The 27,240-nt window shown below is 36.5% G+C and overlaps 1 protein-coding gene across 1 annotated transcript; it reads right to left on the bottom strand.

Annotated features, from left to right (window-relative positions):
- Nucleotides 1–27,240, bottom strand: DCK (deoxycytidine kinase; the record flags this gene model as incomplete). The annotated part of the gene is made up of 7 exons (XM_080697341.1): nt 1–27; nt 2,562–2,652; nt 5,253–5,368; nt 8,262–8,409; nt 10,502–10,695; nt 23,324–23,439; nt 27,150–27,240. 7 exons carry the CDS (start codon nt 27,238–27,240, stop codon nt 1–3), a joined length of 783 nt encoding a protein of 260 aa, XP_080553467.1.

Genomic DNA, 27,240 nt, shown 5'->3' on the forward strand with positions numbered 1-27,240 from the left:
TTACAGAGTACTCAAAAATTCTTTGACCTGAAGGAAGAAAAAAAATTAACATAATTCCTTGACTAATTTGATATATCTGATATTAATGTAAGAGCATATAACAGATGAAGACCCAACTGTCTAAGTAACTATTACCAGACTATAGCCTTTCCAAAGAACTACTGTTAAATTATTCTATAGTAAAAGATGAGTAGCCTAAAGGGTCATTACAGAAGTTATTTAATTTAGGTCTAAGATTAATACAGTTCTAAAACAGCCATAACATGGTTTTTATACTCTACTTAAATACCAAAGACCAATAATATGTACAGCTTTAATGTTGATTATTTATATATTTATTTCCTTATTTAGGTCCTGGGGATTGAACTCGGAGATATTCTACCTCCAACCTACACCCCCAGTCCTATTTCTTTTATTCTCTATTTTGAAATAGAGTCTCATTAAGTTGAGGTGGGCTTCATTTAGTAGCTGAAGTTGGCCACAAACCTTCTGTCTCAGCCTTCCAAGTATTGGGATTACAAGTATGTATAACCATACCCACCTATAATATTGATAATGACTACAATATTTTAAACAACTTTTAAGATGAGACATATAATAGAATTTTAACATTTCTGAATCAAATTTCAGCCTACACTCTGCAATTTTAGTGTATAAAAGAAGTTATAAGTTCTAAATGAATCTAACCAGCTGGCCAACACCATAATATAATACTCATATTCTCTGTGTATTCTAGACTACACAAAAATTCTCCTGAGAACACAAAGGTTATTTCCTTGTAAAACACCTTAAGAAAGAAAGCCAAATGTTGCTTTTTATTATTAAAGACAAATGGCAATATAAAAGAATTCCTAGTCAAACAAAGAGATAAAATCAAAAAGAGTTTTTACAGTCTAGGCAGGATGACATATGCTTAAAATCTAGTTCTTGGGAGGCTGAGACAGGAGCACTGGAGGTTCAAGGACAGTCTCAGCAACTTAAAAGATGATCAGTAACCTAGCTCAACCCTGTTTTGAAACAAAAACTAAGAAAGGCTGGGGGTAGGTTTAGCTTGGAGGCAGAATGCCTCTGGGTTCAATCTCTAGTATCGAAAATTTAAAAATACTTTTACAAATTTAGGTAAATTGATGATTGGCTGTTAGTACAATGACCAATAATTTTATTTATTTTAGTAGTATCTTAAATGAAGCCTCTTCTATATTTTTAACATCACTAATAGAAAAAAAATCACTTGAATTTTTTAGATATGCTTTACTTTATGAGAAAAACAACCATATACTGTACCAATGTAAAATGCTGAAATTTTCAAAACTCTTGAGAAATACACCCTACAAATATCAAGTCCCTATTACAGTAAACAGCAAACATTTTGTGACAAGACAAGTTTTTCTCAAAACTAAACAAAAAAAGTATCTTTTATCTTAGAATATGTGGGTATAGGAATTATTTATTACATGACTTCCTCTACTATTGTCTCAAATGCTCATAATAAATTTTCTCCCCATACCTTTATCAATATGGCACCACTCATTTAGAATATGTTCAACTTCCAATTGACTGAAGGATAAATTAATTTTGTTTAAGACAATGATTAGGTAATGTCAACCACCACTGACATGGTTACAAACAAAACTCAAAATCTCTTAATCTCAAAACTTCAGCTAAAACTGTATGAGATCTATATCCTACAACTTTAAATATCCCCCATAAGCCGAGCGTGGTGGTGCACACTTGTAAGCCCCGCGCTTGGGAGGTGGAGATAGGAGGATCGTGCAGGTTTGAAGCCAGCCACGCTGGCTTAAGAGACCCTGTTTCCAAAATAAAAAAGTATAAAAAAAATAGGTCTGGGAGTGTAGCCCAGAGGTAGAAGGGCTTCCAGGAACCCCAGTACCACCAAAACAAAATAATAATAATAATGATAATGATAATAATAATAATAATAATAATAATAATAATAAAATAAATATCCGCCATAGAAAGGCATGGTGGTGCATGCTTTGTAATCCCAGTATTTCGGAGGCTGAAACAGGAGGATCCCAGGTTTGTAGCCAACCTCAGCTACTTATTAAGGCCCTCCAGAGTGAGACTCTGTTTCAAAAATAAAGAATAAAAAATAGAGATGGGGATGTAGCTCATAGGTAGAATGGCCCTGGGTTCAATCCCCAGTACCACACACACAAAAAAAGCCCCCATAATGAATTAAGTTAAAAAAAAAAATCTAATCCTATATAAACAGTTTATCATTAAGATATCTAAATATTGGTGATGTGAGTAGGGAGAAAAAGGACAAAGTGAGAAGGAAGTGAGAAAGAATACATTATTGCAATTATCTGTCTTATAAAGAATCAAAAGGATAAGATTCTTATTTTATTTTACTCAAGCCAAAGCTAGAAATTAAAGTCAGGATTAAAATCTAAACAGTATGAAGCCCTCGAAAGCTACTAACTATCTCTCAAAGTAATTTTATGGAAGCTTTTCTGTTAGAAAATGTTCTCGAAAGTTCAGTACTTTTTTTTTTTTAGCACAAAACAAATATTGTTGCAGTCTTTGCCTAACTCTACCTTTTCAACCAGACTTTCATGTTTGTCTTTAAAGTCTTCATTAACATCCAATGTTAAGACAGGCACCTCTTGTAGATAATCAAAGTTGGTTCTGTTTAAAAAGAGATTAAAAAAATCAAAAAAGCAGTAAGAAAAAGAGAAACATTAAAACTTTTCACACATGCTAGAAAAATGCTCTACCCCTACTAATCCTCAACTTTTTAAAAAAATTTATTTTGAGACAAAGTCTTACTAAATTGCCCAAACTAGTTTTGATTTTGCAATCCTCCTACCTCAGCCTCCTAAGTAGGTGGGGTTACAGGAATGTAGTACCATGTCTAGTTATAAAAACCCATTCTTAGCAGGGTATGGTAGCACAAATCTGTAATCACAGTAGTTGAGAGGCTGAAACAAGAGGACTACAAGTTTGAGACCAGCCTCAGCAACTTAGCAAGACCCTGTTTCAAAATAAAAATTTTAAAAAAGGGCTAGGGATGTAGCGCAGTAGTAGAATGCCCCTGGGTTCAATCCCCAGCACCACAAACAACAAAAACTCATGTCACTGAAAAATAAAAATGTTATCATTTTATATTAAAGTTACCCTGTAAGTAATAAAACTGCAAGCCTCTTCCTTCTCATGTAGATTTACTATATGTAAAGAAAAATATTAAGCTACAAAAATACATAAAACCAGGCACTGTGACATATGATTCTCAACAACAAAAGTCATATAATAAAGTTGAAAATTTTCTATTTTAAAGAGGAGGAGGATTGGTGATGTAGCTCAGTGGTAGAGAACTTACCTAGCATGTCTCAGGCCCTGGGTTTTGATCCCCAACACCACCAAAAGAAAGAAGAGAGAGAAAAAAGAGAGAAAAAGGAGAGAGAAAACTAAAATTCAAAAAAGCCATTCTGAAGCCCAGCAGCTAAGGTTACACACTAATTAGTGAGAAGTTACTTGAACCAAGAGCTGGCTAAAGACAAAATCTATGCTACTGACTCAACAACTATGTTACACTACCTCCCAAATCATGTTCTAAGGAACAAATTTGAAATATATTACAGTACCCCCCAACTTTATTCATGCAGAAAATAGTCCAAGGATCCCAGTAAATGGCCATATACACTATGATTTTCTCTTTAGGTACATCTTTAAAGTGGTTTTTTGTTTTTCTCTCTTTTCTTATTAAGAACATACTATTCTCATACACTTTGGGGCTTTTTTTTTTTTTTTTTTTTTTTGGTATTGGGGATTGAACCCAGGGCATTCTAACTCTGAGCTACACACCTATCCCTTTTTATTTTTAAATAGGGTCTCAATAAGTTGCTGAGAGTCTAGCTACATTGCTGAGGCTGCATTAAACCTGCAATCCTGTCTCAGCCTCCCAAGTAGTGGGATTGCAGGCATGCACCAGCACTCCCAGTTTGTACCTATTATAAAGTAAAACAAGGATTAATGGATCACAAGCACGGTGATATTGTGTCTTTTATCTGATAAGAGAAACAGCTGTTCAATTACTACAAGGCAGGTAGTGTATACAACATAAATACACTGGATAAAGATGATTCATTTCCTGTGCTGTACAAGGCAGGATGGACAGATAGGACAGCACAAGAGTTCATCACACTACTCAGAATGATGGGGAATTTTTTTTTTTTTTTTTTTTTGGCGGTACGGAGGATGGAACCCAGGGGCATTCTATCACTGAGCTACACCCCATACCCCCAGCCCTATTTTGTATTCTTTATTCTGAAACAGGGTCTCACTGAGTTGCACTAACTAGCTGAGGCTGGCTGTGAACCACGATCCTTCTAAGCCTCCCAAATGCTGGGATTACAAGCATGCGCCACCACGCCCAGCTCAGAAAAAAATTTTTTTTTTAATGGTGAATTTTGCTGGGTGTGGTCACACAAGCTTGTAATCCCCATGCTTGGGAGGCTGAGACAGGAGGATCACACATGTCCAAAGCCAGCCTAGGTTACTTAGTAGGATCTCAGTAACTTAGTAAGACCTTGTTTCCAAATAAATTATTTTTAAAATATGGGTCTGGGAATATAGCCCTGAGGTGGAAAGTCCCTGGGTTCCACCCCCAGTACCACCAAAAAAAAAAAAAAAAAAAAAAAAAAATTTTAAATGGAGGATTTTATGAATTGTTTATATCTGAATTTTCCCCTTTTTTTTTTTTTTTTTGGTAGTACTTGGGTTGGAACCCAGAGGCTTTCTACCTCTGGGCTATACTCCCAGACCTATTTTATATTTTAGGTCTCACTAAGTTGCTGAGAGCCTAACTAAGTAGCTGAGGCTGGCTTCGAACCTGTGCAATCCTCCTGTCTCAGCCTCCCAAGAGCGTGGATTACAAGCGTGCGCCACCACGCCCGGCTGAATTTTCCCATTAATATATTCAGACCAAATATAATAGAGGGTAACAAACTGTGGAAAGTAAAATCACAGATAAGGGGGGACTACTACATCTTTATAGGGCCAGGTGTGGTGGCACATGACTAATCCCAGTACTTAGGAGGCTGAGATAGGAGAATGCAGGTTTGAGGCCAGCTGAGCAAATTAATGAGAGCTTCTTTCAAAATAAAATAGGGCCAGGGATATAGCTCAGAGGTAGAATCCAACTGGGTTCAATCCCCAGTACTCCTCTCCCAACACATACACACAAGATATAGTTATTCAAAAAAATAGTAAATAAAAATAAGTCTTACTTCAGTGTTCTGTGCAGGAGCCAACTTTCATGTTTATAGTGAAGCTTCTCTAAATATTCAAGAGGAATGTCTTGCTCTTCATTTCTTCCTCGTAAATATATTCTACTTAAGCATTTCTAAAAGCAAGCAATAAAAAGACAAAAAACAATTATTTCATTTTCTGCTGCCATCAAAAATTTCTTTCCTAGTGTCTCTTTAGTTATGCTAGCCAAATATTCCTTTTTTCTAGTAAGTTGTAGTAGTTCATTTTTCCTTCCACATTTTTTTTCAGCCATTTGGTGGCTGTAAATTAAATAGTACTTTCAAAATAAAATAACGATTAATTTTCAGTATCCAATCATGATATATATTAACTAATATAAGTTTGGTTAAAAGTGGAAGAAAAGTTCATTAAACATCTGCTTAAAATTTTTAGAGGAGCTAAAAGGTATGCCAATCTATCAATCCTACTTTGTTGTTTACCAAATTTGACTATAAAATGTCTATATTCACTTAATGTAAAATCACTAAAGATAGTAGTTTTTAGTATAATGAAAGCTGAAACTACCACAACCAAAAAGGAAATGGGGATTTTACTGGGGTTTTACTGGGGATTGAACCCAGAGGCATTTTACCTTCAAACTACACTCCCAGCCCTATTTTTTATTCTTTACTTTTAAACAAGGCCTCACTAAGTTGTGGAGGGCCTTACTAAGTAAGTGAGGTTGGCCACAAACTTACAATCCTACTGTCTCAGCCTCCCAAGTACTGGAATTACAAGCGTGTACCACCATGTCTGGCTAGTTTAGTTTTTATAACCGTAAGTTTAAATAGTCACATGGGACAGTATTGTTCAATATAATTTTCCCCTGAAAATATACATACATTAAAAATGTCACATAACTGTGGGCATTTACCTTAGGAACTTATTCATGTTTCCAAACATATAAGAACCTTCCAACCCTAGCTCAGTGGTAAAGCATATGCAGAAAGACCTGGGTTTGATTCCTAACACCATAAAAGGAAACCTCCAACCTAAACAATATGCATAAGACCATGGCAGCATATAAACGGTCCTTTAAAGTCTATTATTTATTTTCTTTTCAATAATTACTCTTTAGTCAAAGGATATCATAAATAATATTGATAAAAATAGTAGTTTAGGCTGAGGATGTGGCTCAGCAGTAAAGCACTTGCCTAGTATACATGAGGCCCTAGGTTCAATCCTTAGTACTACAGACAAAAAAGTTTGTATTATAGCCCATGAATAGTTCCAGCAGAATGAAATCATTAGTACTCTTTATGTTCTTTTTAAACATTTGTATTACTAGTTTTGTAATAAAAAAACAAAGATACTTTGCAAAAGTAAACATATTAAAAGAGGAATAAGGCTGGGCGTGGTGGGGCACGCTTGTAATCCCAGCATTCAGGAGGCTGAGCCAGGAGGGCCATGGTTTGTGGCCAGCCTCAGCTACTTAGTGAGGTCCTTGGCAACTCAGTGAGACCTTGTTTCAAAATAAAGAGTAAAAAAAATAAGGTTGGGGATGTAGCTTGGAGGCAGAATGACTCTGAGTTCCATCCCCAGTACTGCAAAAAAAAAAAAAAAAAAAGAAGAAGAAGAAGGAATAAGATCATCCATCTATGATCTTGGAACCAGAAATCTAGTTTCTTTGAAAATTTAGCTTCAATCGTAACACAGTATTCTAATTCATTTCATGCTAGAAGTTATGACATTTATATTCATCAAATTCTACCTTGCCACTTCCTGAAAAAATAGGAAAAATTTAAAAACACACAAGGAGACACAAGCATCAAAACCAAAGTGCATTCTGTTATATGTAAGAACTAATTATTTATGTTAGTTTCATAAAAGGCATTCATGAGTTTCCTGGACTCATTACAAAATATATTTAAGAACAAAAGAGCTGTTACAACCTATCACAAAAGGCATATTTTCAGGGGAGTCCATATAACTGAAAAATACAAGCCCTCTAAGTCTCTTCACAACTGCAGCTGCCACCATGCAGTCATTTCAAGTCACCAACAACCATAAAAGATTTCTTGAAATGAACCTCCATCAACTTTTTACCAGTCATTCAGCAATACTTATCAAGCTCCTATATCGCACCTAGATCCTGGTATAGGAACTGGAAATTCAACAGCAATTAAAATATCCATAGTCCCACCTTGTGAAGCCAAAATATATGTGTGTGTGTATGTGTGTGTGTGTGTGTGTGTGTGTGTGTGTTTCAAATTTTATTTATTTTTTGTGGAACTCAGTTGCATTCTACCTCCAAGCTACACCCCCAAGCCCTACTTTTTATTCTTTATTTTGAAACAGGGTCTCACTGAGTTGCAGAGGGCCTCACTAAGTAGCTGAGGCTGGCCAAGAACCTGTGACCCTCCTGTCTCAGCCTCCCAAGTATTGGGATTACAAGTGTGTATCACCACACCCAGCTAAAGCATATATTTTAGAAGTTGCTACAGGAAATTCCTGAGGAAGGCCTAATAGAGCAACCCGCCAAGTCTGGTCATGTAGTTTTCTAAGAAAATAAAATGTTTCTATCTGTACCAGTAATAAATTTGGAGGTACAGATGTGAAAAGTTGAACTACATAAAAATATTTCTAATTTTGTGTGTGTGTGTGGTACTGGGGATTGAACTCAGAGGCATTCTACCTTTGAGCTACACTCCCAGCCCAAGTTTATTTCTTTTTGGAAATAGGGCCTCACTAGGTTGTTGAGAATCTCACTACTTGCTGAGACTGTCCTTGAACCTGCAATCTTCCTGTCTCAGCCTCCCAAGCATTCAGGAGGCTAAGGCAGTAGGATCTTGGTTCATGGCCAGCCTCAGCTATTTAGTGAGGTCCTTTGTAATTCAGTGAAATCCTATTTCAAAATAAAGAATAAAAAATAGGCCTGGGAGGGGGTGGTGTGGCTTGGAAGCAGAATGCGCCATGGGTTCCATCCCCAATACCTAAAAAAAAAAAAAAAAAAAAATTAAATGGAACAAATTTTAATTGGGTCTCACCTCTGGAGTAGCTCTAAGATAAATGATCCCATCTAATTCAAGTCTTTGGCCAAATTGATTATTCATCCAATCATGCCAATCTTGATATATTGTCCACTCTGTTTCATTCATGCAGTCAGATTCATACAAATTAGATGCAAAAATATACCTGAAAGAGAGTCTCCATCAATACATATATAATTATTTTAAAAACTCTTTTCTAAGTATAAAGAAAAAAATGAATCTATTAAATGGGCATGAAACACTCTAAGTCCTGTGGCAGATGGTGCCTCACATAGCAGGAAAAACAAAACAAAAAATGAATCTCTTCAACTATAGGAAATATGTTATTGGCCAGTGGTTTTCAAAATACTGTGTGGGGGGGATCACTGGAAGTCTCTAAGATCCCTCCAGAGGTTCTGTGAGAGATTATATTACTTCATATACAATCATATGTCAATCCAAAGAAGACATCAGGCTGGGTGTGGTGGCACATGCTTGTAATCCCAGCATTCGGGAGGCGGAGACTGGAGGATGCGGACAGCCTCAGCTACTGAGCGAGGCCTTCATAACTCAGTGAGATGCTGTTTCAAAAACTAAAAAGACTGCCGGGCATGGTGGCTCACACTTGTAATCCCCATGCTTCGGAGGCAGAGACGGGAGGACTGTGCAGGTTCGAAGCCAGCCTTGCTGGCTTAAGAGACCCTGTTTCCAAATAAAAATATAAAATAGGTCTGGGAGTGTAGCCCGGAGGTAGAAGGGTTTCCAGGAATCCTAGTACCACCAAAAAAAAAAAAAAAAAAAAAAAAAAAAATCCCAAAAGACTAAAAAATAGGACTGGGGTGTACTCAGAGGTAGAATGCCTAGGGTTCCATCCTCAGTACTGCAAAAAAAAAAAAAAAAAAAAGATATCAGAACAGACTAAATATAGAGCATGAATAAAAATCTCTTAAGTCAAATATAAACACTGCTTTTTGTCTTAAAAAAAATCTATCAGAAGTTCAAAAGTATGTTATCAATACTAATAAGAAATTTATTACTAATTTTATTTTATTTTTATTTTTATTTTTTTTGGTGGTACTGGGGATTGAACCCTTCTACCTCCAGGCTATACTCCCAGACCTATTTTGTATTTTTATTTGGAAACAGGGTCTCTTAAGCCAGCAAGGCTGGCTTCAAAACTGGGCTATCCTCCTGTCTCCGCCTCTCAAGCACAGGGATTACAAGCGTGAGTCACCATGCCTGGCTTATTACTAATTTTAAATAAATTAAGAAATTTTATATTTTATAATCTAAATTTCTAATAACATAAGCATTAATAAAGCACAAAGTTCTTTGGACTCCTAATTACCAAGAATGGAAAGAGTTCTGAGACTGAAAGTTTTAAAACTTCTGTTCTAAGCTAACTTTAGAAGTCAAAAGAATCACTGGGCTTGGTGGTACCAACTTATAATCCCAGTACTTGGGAGGCTCAGACAGGAGTATTGCTGATTCACAGCCAGCCTCAGCTACTTAGTGAGGCCCTCTGCAACTTAGTGAGACCCTGTTTCAAAATAAAGAATAAAAAAATATCCAGACATGGTGTACATTTGTAATCCCCGCGCTTGGGAGGCGGAGACAGGAGGATCGCGCAGGTTTGAAGCCAGCCTTGCTGGCTTAAGAGACCCTGTTTCCAAATAAAAATACAAAATAGGTCTGGGAGTGTATCCCAGAGAAGGGTTCCATCCCGAGTACCACCAATAAATAAATAAATAAATAAATAAATAAATAAATAAATAAATAAATAGGGCTGGCACTATAGCTCAGAGGTAGAACACCCCTTGGTTCCATCCCTAGTACCACCAAGAAGAAAAAAAAAAGGGAAGGAAAAAAGTCAAAAGAATCCTTGCATAATAAACAAGGAAATTCTAAATACACTTAAAAGAATTTTATCTCCTTGTTGCAGGTACAAGTCAAAGATTTATCACCTGGTTTAAACAGAGCAAATAGAATTTAAAAAAGGATTGGAGGGAAAAACTCCTGCAAATTTGAATTAGATGGCCACTTATTCCCTACCATTTCCATGGAAGCTAGAGGTTATAAATACTAGGACTTCCTAATACTACTAGTGCTAGAATGCTGAGGTTATTAAGTGTCATTCTGTAACTCAAATCTCCAACTCAATCTCTAGCATTATGATTTGTAATAAACAAATTAAAAAAAGAGATGTACAATTCTAAGCCAAGACTGAAAACAGCCAAATTTATGCCACTTATATATACCTGTCACTATACACAGATCGTTCAAAAAATAATACAGGCTTCTCTGCATCTTTGAGCTTCCCATTGAGTGAGGCAAGTTGAGCTCGTATTCGACTGAGACAGGCATATGACTGGAAGGTGAAAGACCATCGTTCAGGTTTTTCATACATCATCTGAAGAACATTCCCACCACTTTTCTGAGATGTTGTCAGTTCCTATTTTGAATTTTAAAAAATAAAAAAGCAAAGTTAATTAGTAATAGAGCTATTTTAACATTTTAAAAGGCTCAAAAAACTAATAACCTATGGAAGAAATTACTTATTTGACCTAAATGGGACTTTTCCCATCATTTCCTGATGATTCTCTAACTGACCTGATTAACAGATGGTCTTCATACCTCATGGCTAGATTTCCTTCAGATAAGTCAATTATAAGTTCAAAATACTGTTAAGCTGAAAATGTACTGAATACAAACCAGCTCCTGAACTTTACAGCTTAGTAAAATGGTACAGTGTAGTGAATAGGTTGAGACCCTCTAAATTATGTGGCTGGCTGGGAGCTGTGGTTCACTGATGCTACTCAGCACCACAAGAGAGTACCATACCACATATTTCTATCCTGGGAAAAGATTAAATTGAAAACTCAAAGCATAGTCTATACTAAATATGCATCACTTTCACACCATCATAACATCAAAATATCATGAACTGAACCATTGTAAGTCGGGGTTGCTGCCTAGATGCTTTAAGCATTTGAGTTTGTAACCCCAATAATAGGTTTTAGGATTCAATAATTTTACAATTCAATACTATTGTTAGAGCTACATTCCTCTGACTGCAATCTAAAGTTTTTCAAAATCCTAAACTCAAGCCTTATTCTTCAGGTACAGAAGGTGCTAGGGATTAAGCAGAACACCTTAAGTTCACTGGGTAGATGCTCTGCTACTGAGCTACCAGATCAGCTAAAAGACAATACATCTTGCTCTACACATATCCCAGCCCCACTTAAACTTTGGTAAATACTTAAATACTAATGGGAAACTTAATAAAGACCAGCTGATGACCAGGCACAACATAAGCATGGCCAAGGGGTCCTGAAGACCCACTCCTAGACATCCACCCCTACATCAATAGGAGAAAGACAACACAAAGATTGTGGACACAACAGCAATGAGGGGCCTCAGCATAGGTCATTCCCACACCCTCATAATATATACTATTAACAAGTCTAGAGGAGTGATCACAAAGAGTTTACTCAAGTCTACAACACAACTGCCTGATCCACTAAAGGAACTCCTGTCTTGTGACCTATAGCAACCTACAGAGAAAGTGAGATTCTCAGACTCTAACATAATATATACTGTCAAAATGCATTAACTGTCACCAAAAAAGTAACATGGAAACTATACTATTAAATCCACTTGGAAACACAGCCAACATAAACAATAATGTGATATCCCACAACATATTATCAAGAGAAGGTAGTTCCCTAAAAAGGCCCTCATATAAAAATGGAAGAACATTGGGCATGGTGGTGCACACTTGTAATCCTAGCACTTGGGAGGCTGAGACAGGAGGATTGCACAGGTTCAAAGCCAGCCTCAGCTACTTAGTGAAGCTCTCAGCAACTTAGTGAGACCCTGTTTCCAAATAAAGTATAAAATAGGTCTGGGAGTATAGCCCAGAGGTAGAAAAGCCCCTGGGTTCCACCCCCAGTACCATAAATAAAAGTAAATAAATAAATAAAGGAAGAAAAATCTAACCCAAAAAAGTACAAATCTCAAAATAGAATATGAGAAGTATGAAAAAACAAGGCAGCATGACTCCTCTTAAAGATTATTATTTGCTAGCAACTGACTCCCAACATACGAAGTAGAAGAAATACCAGGTTAAGAACTAAAAAGACCAAAATAGATCAATAAGCCAAGTGTGGTGGGGGCATGCTTACAATCCCAGTATTTGAGAGGCTGAGACACAAAAATCACAGGTCGGCAGCCCGCCTCTGCATCTTAATGAGGCCCTGTTCAAAATAAAATAATAAGACTGGGTGTGTAGCTTAGAGTCAGAATGTCCCTGTGTTCAATCCCCAGTATTACAAACAAACAAAAACAAAACAAAACCCCAGATTAATGAATTCTAAGAAAACTAGGAAAAACAACTCAGCAAATTAAGGAAGACAATACAGAATATAAACAGGATAGGCGATTCAATAAAGAAAATTTTGAAAAAGAACCAAAGAGAAATTTTGAAAATGAAAAGCTCAGTAAGTGAAATATAAACTTTTGTGTAAATCTTAACCAATAGACTATATCAAGCAGAAGAGAAAATTTCAGGGCTTGAAGACAAGGTGAACAAAGCAGAACAATTAAAATAGTAATAAAGAAAAAAAATAATGAACCAAAAACAGAATATACAGGTCTATGGAACAACATAGCTCTAGAGGAAGGAGTAGAGATATAAGTTAATGGCATAGAAAAACATTCTGTGAAATAGAAGAAAATTCCCCAAATCTTGGGAATGAAATAGACACTCAGGTACTGAAGGCATTTAGAATCAGCAAATAGATAGGACCAGAAAAGACATACTCTCCATGACACAGTACAGCTAAAATGCCAAAATTTCAAAACAAAGATAAATTCTTAAAAGCTGCAAGATAAAAGTGCCAGGTCACTTGTAAAGGCAAATCTATCAAAATAACAGTGGATTTCTCAATAGAAATCTGAAAGGTCAGGAAGGTATGGAATGATGTAGTTCAGGCCCTAAAAAAATAAAACAAAAAAATGTAAAATTGGATTACTATACCCAGCAAAGCTAACCGTCAGAATTGAAAAAGAAATAAAGATCTTCCATAATAAGTATAAAGAATTTCATGACCACTAAACCAGCGAGCATCACAGAAGATACTTAAATATATACACAGAAAAGGAAGACAAACACAAGCAATAGAACATGGGAATTAGGAAAGAATCAAACATCAGAAAAACAGCAAAATGCCTGGAATTAGTACATTCCTTTCAATAATAATCCTGAGTATAAATGGTTTTAATTTCATGATTAAAATACAGACTGGACAATTGGATTAAAAACAAGGCCAAACTATTCATTACCTCTAAGAAACACACTTCACACAGACTGAAAGTAAAAGGATGGAAAATTATAAATTGCATGGAATCTGAAATCAAGCCAGAATAAATACACTCATATTTAACAAAGAAGATATCAAACCAAAATTAGTCAGGAGAGACAAAGAATGTCACTACCTACCAGTAAAGGGAACAATCCACCAAGTAGATATAACAATTATAAATATATCCACACTAAACATCAGTGCACACAATTTTATAAAACAAACACTACTAGACATACAGGGACATATAGGGAACAAACACAATAATAGTGAATGACTTCAATACCCTATTCTCACAAATAGATAGATCATCCAGAACAACAACAAATCAACAAAGATACAGAGTTAAACTACACTAAAACCAAAGAAACTAAACAGACATCTACAAATATTTCATCCAACAACAGAATACACATTCTTTTTAGCAGCCTATGAAAACCTCTCCAAAATAGACCATAAAGCAATTTTTTTGCGGGGGGGGGGGGGGTGGTACTGGGGTTTCTGGAAACCCTTCTACCTCCAGACTACACTCCCAGACCTCTTTTTATACTTTTTTTTAAATTTGGAAACAGGGTCTCTTAAGCCAGTGCAGCTGGCTTTGCACCTGCTTGATCCTCCTGTCTCCACCTCCCAAGCTCAGGGATTATAAGCATGCACCACCATGCCCGGCAAGCAAATTTTAATAAAAGCAAAAAGTAAGAATTTCTTGCATCTCATCAAGTCATAATGAAATAAAACTAAAAACCAACAGCAAGAAAAAGTACAGGAACTATACAAACACAGAAGACTTGAGCAATAATACTTCTGAATAATGAATGAGTCACTGAAGAAATGAGAGAATTTTAAAATTCCTAGAATTGACTGAAAATGGAAGTACAACATACCAGAATCTATGAGATACAGGGAAGGCAATTCTAAAAGGAAAGTTTATAGCTATTGTGCCCTACATTAAAGAATTGGGAAAATCTAAATAAGTAACCTAATGATGCATCTCAAGGTGTTAAAAAAAAAACCAAACCCAACATCAGTAAAAGAAAAAATTAATTTCTAGTAGATACATTATGACCCACCAAAGTTGAACCAAAAGGATAGAAAAAAAAAAAAAGATCAACAACAAGCAAAGAGATTGAAACAGTTAATAAATGTCTCCTAATAATTAAAAGCCCAGGACTAGATGTATTCACTGGTAAATTTTACCACCTTTGAAGACCTCACACCCGTGCTCTTCAAATTGTTCCATGAAATAGAGTAGGAATGCTTCAAACTCATTCTACAAAGCCAGTTTCAACTTGATATAAAAACCAGAAAAGGACACAACAACAAAACAACAGACCGATATCCTTGATGAACATATATGCAGAAATTCTCAGTAAAGCACCTGAAAACTAAATTCAACAAAATAGTAAATATATCATACATTATGATCTAGTTGGTTTCATTCCAAGAAGACAAGGATGATTCAACAAGTACAAATCAATAAAACTAATATGCCACATAAATCAAGTCAAAGATAAAAGTCACATGATCATCTCAATAAAGTCTTGACAAAATTCAGCATCCCTTCATGATGAAAACCCTGAAGAAGACAGGTATCAAAGAATCATACTTCAACATAATAAAGGCTTTATACAGGACAACTATAGCAAGTATCATGCTAAAGGGGAAAAAACTGAAGACAATTTCTCTATAATCAGAAATGAAACAAGAATATCCATTCTCACTACTTCTTCTCAATATAGTACTTGAAATTTTAGCCAAAGCAATTAAATGAGAAAAAATAAGATACAAAAAGAAAAAGATGTGAAATTATTCCTACTTGTAGATGATATAATTCTATGCTAGAAGACTTTTAAAAGATCTCACAAATTCAGCAAAGTGGCAGTGTCAACATAGAATCAACATAAAATCAATCACTATTCTATGTACCAATAATAAACTCAGAAAATCAGTCCCAGCCAGGCGTGGTGGCGTTTGCTTGTAATCCCCGCGCTTGGGAGACGGAGACAGGAGGATCGCGCAGGTTTGAAGCCAGCTGCACTGACTTAAGAGACCCTGTTTCCATATAAAAATATAAAATAGGCCTGGGAGTGTAACCCGGAGGTAGAAGGGTTTCCAGAAACCCCAGTACCACCAAAATAGAAAAGAAAAGAGAAGAAAATGAGTCCCCCCAAAAATTTCATTTACAACAATTTCAAAATAAATTAAATACCTAGGGATAAGCATAAAATAACTGAAAAAGAAGCTAGAGAAGACAATAGAAGATTAAAAACTTCCCATGTTCAGGGACTGGCAAAATTAATATTGCTAAAATGACCATATTATTGAAAACAATCTATAGATTCAATGTAATTCCCATCAAAATATCAATAACATTAGCTGGGCGTGGTGGCACACGCTTGTAATCCCCACGCTTGGGAGGCAGAGACAGGAGGATCGCACAGGCTTGAAGCCAGCCACGCGCACTGGCTTAGGAGACCCTGTTTCAAAAAAAAAAAAAAAGTAAAAATAGGTCTTGGAGTGTAGCCCGGAGGTAGAAGGGCTTCCAGGAACCCCAGTACCACAAAAAAAAAAAAAAAAAAAAAAATCAATAACATTCCTTATAGAGCTAGAGAAAAAAAACCCTTAAGTTCATATGGAAACACAAAAAATCCCAGATAGTTAAAATAACCCTGAGCAATAAAAGGGCACTGCTTGAATTATCACAATACCCAATTTCAAAATATACTACTAAAAAATAATAGTAACAAAAGCAGCATGGTACTGGCAAAAAAAAAAAAAAAAAAAAAAAAGTCATATAAGTCAATGGAATAGCACAGAGGAGAAAGAAAAACCTGTGCAACTGCCATCTGATTCTTGACAAAGGTAAAAACATACATTGGAGAAAGAACAGCATATCCATATGTAAAAGACTGCAACTAGATCCCGATCATTCTGTACAAAAATCAACCCCAAAATGGATAAAAGACCTAACGGTAAGACCTGAAATTTTAAAATTGATAGAAGAAAAGAGAAAACACAGGAAGGTGTGGTGGCAGGCGCTCGTAAATCCCAGAATTAGGAGGCTCAGACAAGAAGATTGAAGGTTCACAACCAGCCTCAGCTACTAGTGAGGTCCTCTGCAACTTAGTGAGACCCTATTTCAAAAATAAAGAACACAAAATAAGGCTGAGATTTAGCTAGAAGGTAGAATGCTCCTGGGTTCAATCTCCAGTACCACAAAAAAAAAGAAAAAAAAACCAGAAAACATGTTACACACGTAGAGATGGGAAACAACTTCCTGAACAGGATTCCACTAGCTCCAGAAATCAGCAAGAATCAACAAATGATAGCCAGGCATGGTGGTGCAACCCTGTAATCCCAGTACTTGAGACGCTGAAACGGGAAGAGCACAAGTTCAAGAACAGCCTCCGCAACTTAGCAAGACCCTGTTTCAAAATAAAAATAAGGGGACTTCCGGGAAGATGGCGACTGAGAAAAGCAGCATTTACGAGTCCTGTTAACACTCTATCTCTAGTTCCACAAAATCAGCGCTTTTCATAGCCAGAAAACACTATCAGCAGAGAAATAAAAAATGTAAACACAAGGGGCAGAAAAAAAGACTAGAAGAACAACCAGAGACCAGAAAAGAAAGCAGCCCGCATTGCAGTGACTCCCAAGCCTCCCAAGCGCGGGGATTACAAGCGTGCGCCACCACACCCGGCTTTTATTCTTTATTTTGAAACAAGGTCTCACTAATTGCCTAGGGCCTAAGGACCTGAGGCTGTGAACCTGTGATCCTCCTTCTCAGTCTCCCAAGTGCTGGGTTTATAAGCATGTACCACCAAGCCCGGCTGAATGGAATTTTTTTGATTAATGATCTACCCCTTCTAGCAATGAAATACTTTTCTGGAGATCTATGTAAGCTATGCAACAAACCAGAAAACTATTGTGGACTTAAAGTCAGAGAATTTTTTTATAAGTGTTACAGGGCCTGATTTGATATTTGCACTAAAATAAAATTATACATTGAAATTTAAAACCTTCCAGTTCTGGATGTTGGTAGAAAGATAATACACACACAAAAAAAATGTGATCTGAGATATGCCAAAGATGTTGATCAGGGAAGTTTCTGGAAATAGTCTGTGGGAAGAATGCAGTATCTGGCCCCAGAACTCTTGAAAATAATCCTTACACAGCCACTGTTGATTATTAGAGCTTTGGGATCATATTTGAATATATTGCTGGATATACACCTTTTTGTATCATCTATAGCCATTTACCAGGCATGAGATTAAGGGTCCAAAGGTACATTTTCATGCAATGAAAAGATAGGCTTAATTTCATTTTTGTTATTGCACATTTAGCCATATTGCCTTCTTATAGATAATGCTATGTATCTGCGCCTTGAATGCCAGTTGACTGTCATAAATCATATGCTATGTGCATATGTATTTAAGATGTACATTTAATAATATCAAATGTGTATGTTAATTTGAAATATATTTAAAATATTTTTTTCAACTTGTAAAATTTTTTTTTTAAGTTTCATACTATGGCCAAGCGTGATGGCACACATTTGTAATCCCAGCATTTGGGAGGCTGAGACAGGAGGCTCACAGTTTATGGACACCTTAGCTACTACTTACTGAGGCCCTTTACAACTCAGTGAGACCCTGTTTCAAAATTAAGAATAAAAACTAAGAGTGGGGGTATAACGTAGAGGTAGGATGCCCCTGGGTTCTATCCCCAGTACTGGAAAAAAAATAAAAGCCTCATACTATGTTACACAAGTTTATAAAGGTCTGTATTCCCTTTTAACTGTAATTTCAAAATCTAAGAAGTCCTGAAAACAAGGTTTTATAAGCTTGGTGACACAATTCATTTGCTTACAAATCTAAACTGACACTGAAATCTACTTATCCCATTTAGTGTGAATATTCATTTATTTTGCTGCCATATTAATGTGTCTGATTTGGGGGAAAGGGGTGCTGCCATAGTTGAGTTATTATAGATGGTGTATGTATTTGAAATATGTTTCTAAAATCTGAGAATTTCATAATTCTGGTTTCAGATAAAGGAATGTGGATCTCTATCTTCTGTTAAGTAATTTAGAAGGTATTATTTGCTTAAAAATGTGAAATACTTTTATATTATAGTTTTTCACTTTGTATATTTAATGTTTTTTTTTTATTTAATAAAAGGGACTCTAGAGATGATCCTTCAGGACCTGTATATCTCAAAAATAAAAAGAAATAATTAAATACAAGTTTTGGGCCTAAATAAAAGCATAAAATACATTAGTATTTGAAATGAACCTTTAATGTAAAGATTGATAATGATAATCATCTGGGTGCTAAGTTTTAAAGATTATCTTTAGCTTCTTGGGAGGTTGAGACAGATAAATTGCAGGCTCCTCATGTCTTAAAAACAAAAAAATAAAGTAAAAAAATCTGTTTGAAAAACAAAAAATTAAAAGGGCTAGGAGTGTAAATCAGAGGTAGGATGCCCCTGGATTCAATCCCTAGTACCTGATACATACACACACACATAAAAACATAAAAAAAAAACCACCTTTGCCAGAGGAGGTGAGGGAAGAGAAGGAGAAAGAAGACTACATTATCTTTTATTTATGTATTTATTTTTGGTGGTACTGCGGTTGGAACCCAAACCTATTTATATTTTATTTGGAAACAGGGTCTCACTAAGTTACTGAGAGCTTCACTAAGTAGCTGAGGCTGGCTCCGAATCTGTGCGATCCTCCTGTCTCAGCCTCTCACAAGCATGCGCCACCACGATGGCCTACATTATCTTTTCAAGTATTTGGCCTCGCTGGGAGTGGTGGGGTGTGGTGGCTTGTAGTCCCTCACACTTGGGAGGCTAAGACAGTAGTTTCACACAGGTTTGAAGCCAGCCTCAGATACTTAGGCTCTGAGCAACTTAGTGAGACCCTATTTCCAAATAAAGTATAAAAAAAAATAGATCTGGGAGTATACCCCGGAGGTAGAAAAGCCCCTGGGTTTCATCCCCAGTATCTATCTATCTATCTCTATCTATCTATCTATCTATCTATCTCTCTATCTCTCTCTCTCTCTCTCTCTCTCTCACACACACACACACACACACACACACACACACACACACACACAACATTTTGCCTCTTGTTACTATAGCAAAATTAATGGTAGCCCATCAATAGTACAGTAACATTTCAGCCACTAGGTGGCAGGCAAAAAAACAAATAGCTAAAACTAAATTGTATGGAAGTGTGCTAGGGAAATGAAAAAGGTACCCAGTGCCCAACTCTTCCAATTCTACAACCAGAAAGTATAATCTAATAGATAACATCCAAAACAGGACTCACCAGGGTTGAGCCTAAAAACAGTCCACTTTTCCCTGTTGATGGTATTCTAAGAAACTGAGATTTAAAGAGTTGATGATTCACATTATAATTTTAAAATATAGACTAAGAAAAAATCCAGTATGAAGAACACTCTACTTCTTGAGTTTCATGGAAGTTCAGGAAGAAAATATCCAAAGACATAGAGAAGCCATCCATCTACCCATCCCCCTTACATTCTACAATCTTATCCCCAAAATATTGTTCCCACTGCTTTAAAGTAAGAAAAATAATGATATAACAGCCCTTGAAAATATACAAGAAAAATTAAGCTAGAATGTCTAACGAGGGCATCAAAATTCAAAATTCAACAAAGGAAATAAAACAGTAGCATCAAAAGGACATGACCAGATTACAATGATTGTCGGCTGAAAGAATTACAAATGCTTGTAATTCCAGCATTTGGGAAGCTGACACAGAAAGATCGAGGTTCATGGACAGTCTCAGCTATTCAGCTACTTAGTGAGGCCCTCTGCAACTCAGTGAGACCCTGTTTCAAAATAAAGAATAAAAAACAGGTCTGAGGGTGTAGCTCAGAGGTAGAATGCCCTTGGGTTCCATCCCCAGTTACTGAAAAAAGAAAAAAGAATTTATTAATAATAACACCAATAGGATCATGGGTATGCTGGTTATTTTTAAAAAGGCCCAACTCATAGACAAAAGTATCAGATTCATGTACTACAAAGTTTTAAAATAAAGACAGATATATCAATGTACTATAGTCTAATGATGTAATGATGTCAGTCATTAATATAATCTAACCAATTCTTCTGCACTGATTCCAAATTCAGCAGACAACCTTATATCTTCCCAAGTAAATTAATAAACTATCTTCCCAAGTATATTAATGCAATGTTTCCATTTATTATAATGTTTCCAACCTCTACTCTGCAATGTAACTAAAGAGTTCAATATACTCTCAAGAGTAACAGTGACTGACTACAGCAATAATTTTTAATTAATAATAATTTTACTTCAGATATTTGAGCCCTGGTTCAAAGAGATGTAACTGAACAAACAGGGATTTCTGAAATGATAGTATTCTACTGTATTGTCTAGATCATGTTTACAAAGATAATAGCTTTAAAATTGTTATTCAAACAATATACATAGATTTCATACACTTATCTATAGTTATATCATTTGTCAATTAAAAATGGTGAAAGAAACAAATATATTTATCCACTTCAAAAATTCTTAACACTGTGGCACATGCATGTAATCCCAGCACTTGGAAGGCTGAGACAGGAGGATCACACAGGTTTGAAGCCAGCCTCTGCTACTTAGTGAGGCTCTCAGCAACTTACTGAGACCCTTGTTCCCAAATAAAGTATAAAATAGGTCTGGGAGTATAGCCCAGAGGTAGAAAAGCCCCTGGGTTCCACCCTCAGTACCACAAAAAAAAAAACAAAAAAAAAAACAAAACTTAAGGCTAACCCTGTCTCTCCAAAATATCAGAAACATACATTTCTTTTTTAAAAAATGGAAAGTCCCTTTAAAGTTTAGTCCTAGATATCTTAAATATCTAGTTCTAGATACTCTAATTATGTAGGTATTAGCTCTAGATATGCCAAAGATTAAAGTTTAAGTATACTTAACTGGGACACACGCTTAGTTAACTACACTTATCAAATAGAAGGTTCATGAAAAAATGTTCTTATTAATTTAAAACCATATATTCTCAGTCTAGGAGTATCCTACTAGTGATTCTTCCTTGTATTTGTGATTTACATTTTAAATATTCAATTATTATTCCCAGAAATCCTCATAACAATACCTAAACTTTAAAAAAGAGGCTGAGAGAGGCTCCTCACAGGTTTGCAGACAGCCTCAGCCTTAGTAAGGCCCTCCAAAACGTAGTGAAACCTTGTTTCAAAATAAAGAATTAAAAAATAGGGCTGGAGGTGCAGCTTGGAGATAGAATGTCCCTGGGTTCAATCCCAGGCACCAAAAATTAAGTAAACAAAGAAATAAAAATATTTTTCAATCCTCTGTTCTTCTCAAATGAAACAAAGTTTCTAGGGCACATTTCCAGTGTTAAAAATTTCTTGGCCAAGCATGGTAGTGCATGCCTATGAGCCCAGTACTTGGGAGGATGAGACAGGACGATTATAGGTTTGAAGCTAGCTATGTCAATTTAGGAAGGCCCCCAGCAACGTAGACCCTGTCTCAAAATAAAAACTAAAAAAGAGAGCCAAGTGTGGTGGCGCATGCTTGTAATCCCAGGATTTGGGAGGCTGAGACTGATTCAAGGACAGCCTCAGCTACTTAGTGAGACCCTTTGCAACTCAGTGAAACCCGGTTTCAAAATAAAGAATAAAGCCAGGCGTGGTGGCGCACGCTTGTAATCCCAGCATTCAGAAGGCTGAGACTGGAGGATCCCGGTTCACAGACAGCCTCGGCTATTTAGTGAGGCCCTCCGCAATTTAGCAAGACCCTGTTTCAAAATAAAGATTAAAAAATAGGGCAGGGGGTGTAACTTGGAGGTTAAATGTCCCTGGGTTCCATCCCCAGAACTGAAAAAAAAAAAAAAAAAAAGAAAGGAAGGAAGGGAGGGAGGGAGGGAGGAAGGAAGGAAGTTAGTTAAATAGGGCTGGGTGTCTAGCTTGGAGGTAGAATGCCCCTGGTTTCCATTCCCAGTACTGAAAAAAAAAAAAAAAAAACCTTAAAGGCTGAAGGTGTAGCTCAGAGATAGAATGCCCCTAGGTTCAATCCCCAATACAAAAAAAAAAAAAAATCTTACTTCTGTTTCAATTTCTACTTCTCCAGAAATGAAAATCTTAATAATCACTACCATACACATACAACCAAAAGTTCTGCTATTAAAAAAATTCAATGTAACTGTTACTACCTTCCTCTCTCATTTGTAAGGCAGTGTAAAAGTGCTGGGAAAATAACTTGTGCCCAAGTCTACCAAGAATGAGAGTACGGTGCAAAGAAATGAGGGATAAATCATTTTCTCTATTACAAAAGACTTGAAAGATAAACTAATAAAAAATTTTCTTATTTGCTTGTTTTTAAACAAAATATAAAAAGTCACTCAAGAAATTTAACTTGCAATTCGATTTTATAAAACTTCAATTTTTAAACTTTTATTAAGCTTTTAAAACTTTGCTTAGCTGCAATAGTGCATGTGTGTGTGTGTGTGTGTGTGTGTGTGTGTGTGTGTGTGTGTAAAGATTTGTTGGGCTGTGCATTTAAGATACATATATACCTATGTACCCATTAACTACAATTGAGTTGAAGATAGACTTAAAGCCAGACTTGAAAGTTTTATTGGAAAAGCTTTCCCCCAAACTCAAAAGGTTTTTATTTTATTCACCTAAGTTTTATTTTCATACCTCAAATTCATCTTGAGTACTTTGAACATTGCACCATCTGGCAACAGGCTCAGGAACCACTTCCCAATCTTCACACACTTGTTTAAGGATATTCACAAATGTTGACTTCCCTGCAGCTGTTGTAGGAAGAAAGGTAAATTGAGAAAGGCAACTTGTCAGGAAAGAAAGAAAGAAAGAAAGAAAGAAAGAAAGAAAGAAAGAAAGAAAGAAAGAAAGAAAGAAAGAAAGAAAGAAAGAAAGAAAGAAGAAAAGAAAGAAGAAAAGAAAGAAGAGAAAGGAAGAAAGAAAGGAAAAGAAAGAACAGTCATCAGCTTTTATAAGATTTACAATAGCAAATAATAGCCAGTAAACTAATTACAGTGACAATCATTCCAGGCTCTCATATTTTCAAATCTTTCTTTTCTACTAACTCCTTTTTCTCAGTCCACAAAGAAGTTCAGTTCTCTTTTATCTAAAAACAATTAATAAGCAACTATAAAATAAATATAGACACACCCAATGCCAAGTTTTAATTAGAAAAGGAAAAAGTATTACTGACAATAAGCACTATGGCTAACAAATTATAAGGCATTTCTGCAAAGCACTCCTTACAAACAATAGTTGTTTTCTCTGTCTACTATCATGGTTCTGTGCACCCTACCAAACCCTTAAAAAAATGTATTTTACTTTTCTCTGATCATTCATTTATTTCTAAGATATTTCATGAGGAAAATACTTCATGTGTAATTAGGACAAATTGTGTTCCCTATGTCAAAATTACTCAGAAATATATCAGGGACAGTCTTGACCTAGAATCTAACAGGGTGCAGCAATACCCCTAAAAACCACCACACCCTTTCTATCTGAAGTCACCAATGCGTTTATATTAGACATCAATGATCAGCATAAAGCACACACCCACGTGCTCTCTGCACTCTACACACTCATGCATGCGTGCACACACACACACACACACACACACACACACAGATGATACAGTACTTAAGTATATTTACAAGCAAAGCTTCCTCTTCCTTATAAATTGGACCAAAAGAGGGACAAAAAACTTACCTTTGACTTGCAGAATTATATTTAAACTCCAACATTACATAGGGCAACAGGAAAGAAGAGAAAGGAGTGGAAATGTAGCTCAATGGCAGAACACTTTGTTTTGCAAGAGGTCCTGGTTTCAATTCCCAGTAAAGAAAGAACTTAAAAGGATCATACAGCGCAAAAGGGAGGGGAATACTTAAGAAGGTGATGCAGAACAGTTCAGACAAATTCTAGGAAGAATAGAGAATCACAAAATAGTCTTCTACATTGATAGCTTGTTTGGATATGGCAAGTTAAGGTGGAGGGGACATGAACAACAGTATAAGAATAATAAACAGCAACTGACAAAGCCTCAGTATAAGAGAGACAATAAATATTGAGGAACATAGTCCACCTAAACATCAATTATCGTCATAGAGAAAAGTAGGCCCAGTTTTCATAAGCAGCAAAGAATCTAAATGTTTATTAGAAGTCTAAGAATTTTTATTTTTTCATTTTTTATTCATTTATTTATTCATTCATTTCTGTATTTCTTTATTTCTTTATTTATTTTGCAGTACTAGGGATGGAATCCAGGGGCATTTTACTTCTGAGCTACACCTCCAGCTTTATTTTTTATTCTTTATTTTGATACAGGGTCTCACTGAATAGCTGAGGCTGTCTGTGAACCGTGAGCCTCCTGTCTCAGCCTCCCAAATGCTGGTATTACAAGCAAGCACCATCATGGGTTTAGTAATAGGGAAATCAGTGAGAAATTTTAAGCATGGAATAACTCCATTTATATATAAATGACCGTTCTGGAAGTAATTAAGAGAAACTGGAGATGGAGTGACACAACAGGAAATTATTTCAGGTGCTGGGAAGATAAAAGACGCTCAGAGGAAAGTAGATTTCTAGATACGATATGCTGCCTAACAGGATTTGACAGAGAAAAGGGGATTAATCCACTGTGGTACTGATTTGTAGAGTTGTCCATTCAAATATATTTTTACAGCTTTGTTAACTACTTTCTCTTGTCTTTACATATGGCCTTCTTTATCCACCAGAGACTATGGGGATTCACACTAGTAAACATACATCCTCAAAGAATTCATACTACTAGCTGGGCATGGTGGCTCACTCTTGTAATCCCAGCATTCGGAATGTTGAGACCGGAAGATAGTGGTTCACATATACTTAGTGAGGCTTTTTGCAACTTAGTGAGACCCTGTTTCAAAGTAAAGAATAAAAAATAGAGCAGGGGATGTAGCTCAGAGGGCGAATGCCCCTAGGTTCCATCCCTAGACCAGCAAAAAAAAAAAAAAAAAAATTATACTGCTAAGAGGAAGAAAAGCAATATTATAAATCCTCTTTGAGGGTGTGTTCAGCTTTCTTCTGTTCACTTGAACAGTTAAGGTACCAGCTTACCTTGCCTTTTTAAAAAAGGGGCAGTGCGTTGAATGTGGTAAAAATTTTAAAAACATTCTATATGCATGGGTGGCCAGTACCCAACCTGCAGCCAAAAAAATAAAATTTATATCAAAACAGGAAGTGTTAGGAGTAGGTTTCCTGTGGTAGGAAATACAGAAGAGTCAGAAATTCATGTTCACCTTGCAAAATGACATGCATGATTTAGTTTGCCCCCATCAGGATTAAGAACAGAAATGTTAATGCTCTTTATTTTTGTTGGTGCATTGTAGTCATACATCTAAATGGGGTACAAGATGGTAGAGGCATACATGCACCATCATGCATTTAGCCCTTACCCAATTCCCACCTCATCCCCTCTCCCCCTCCTCATGTTTGGCTTAGTGACTGACTTTGATGTATTTGTGAATGTAGATGATGTACATTCGAAAATTTTCTTCTCTCCCATTCCCATCAGTTAGGTCACCCTATTTGTTCATCTCTTTAAATCTTAACCAACCCAAAGTACACTTGAATGTGCAATAGGGGGGTTGAAGAAATTACATTCTAATAAGATAATTAAAACCCTCGTTTTCTTGTATTTGAAGGCTTGTAGTAGTTTTATTAATAATTGCCAAAAACTGGAAACATCTACTGGGGAATTGAGACAGTATATCCGTGCAATAGTACGCAACAATAAAAAGGAACCAATTATAGAAATAACGTGAATAAATCTCAAAAGCAGAGAAAAAGAAACAAGACACAAAGGCTAGACACTCTGATTCTACTTATATAATATGGAAAAAGCAAAACTTACAGGGATTAAAGAGAAAAAAATCAGGTCAGTAGTTGCCAGCGGGTAGGGAGAGGAAGGTGACTACAAAAAATACAAAGGAACTTTGACAGGTGGCAGAAATGTTCTCAATCTTGATGTGATGAAACGGCATTATGTTTTCGAAACCTTACGGAAGAATACACTTATATGGATGAATTTAAACAGCCGGTAATCCCAGTACTTGGGAGGTTGAGTCAAGAGTATCTCAGGATTGAAGCCAGGATCGGCAACTTTGTGAGATCCTGTTTCAAAATGGAAGTAGAATGTCCCTGTGTTCAATCCCCAGGACCAAAAATACTAATAACTACTACTAAAAATAATAATAGCAACAACAATAATAATCATAATGAGCCTGAGGGCTACGATTCGCCCCTCTCAAAAAACAAACAATCCCCGCTTTGCGAGTTGCCAACAAAGAGGCTGCAGCTGCCCCAGCGCGCGGGCCTGCGAGGGAGGCGGCGGGAAGTGCCCGGGAGGGCGCGGGAGGGCGCGGGGGGCCGGCGCGGCGGGAGGGCGCGGGGGGCTCGCCGGCGGCCGCCGAGGGGCTCGCGGGGGGCAGGCGGGGCTCCTCACCGATGTTCCCCTCGATGGAGATTTTCTTGATGCGAGTCCCCTCCGAGGTGCTGGCCGGAGAAGGGCAGCTTCTTTTGGGCGGGGTGGCCAT

Source organism: Muscardinus avellanarius (assembly GCF_963383645.1).
Source record: "Muscardinus avellanarius genome assembly, chromosome: 6".
In the NCBI taxonomy this organism is placed as follows: Eukaryota; Metazoa; Chordata; class Mammalia; order Rodentia; family Gliridae; genus Muscardinus; species Muscardinus avellanarius.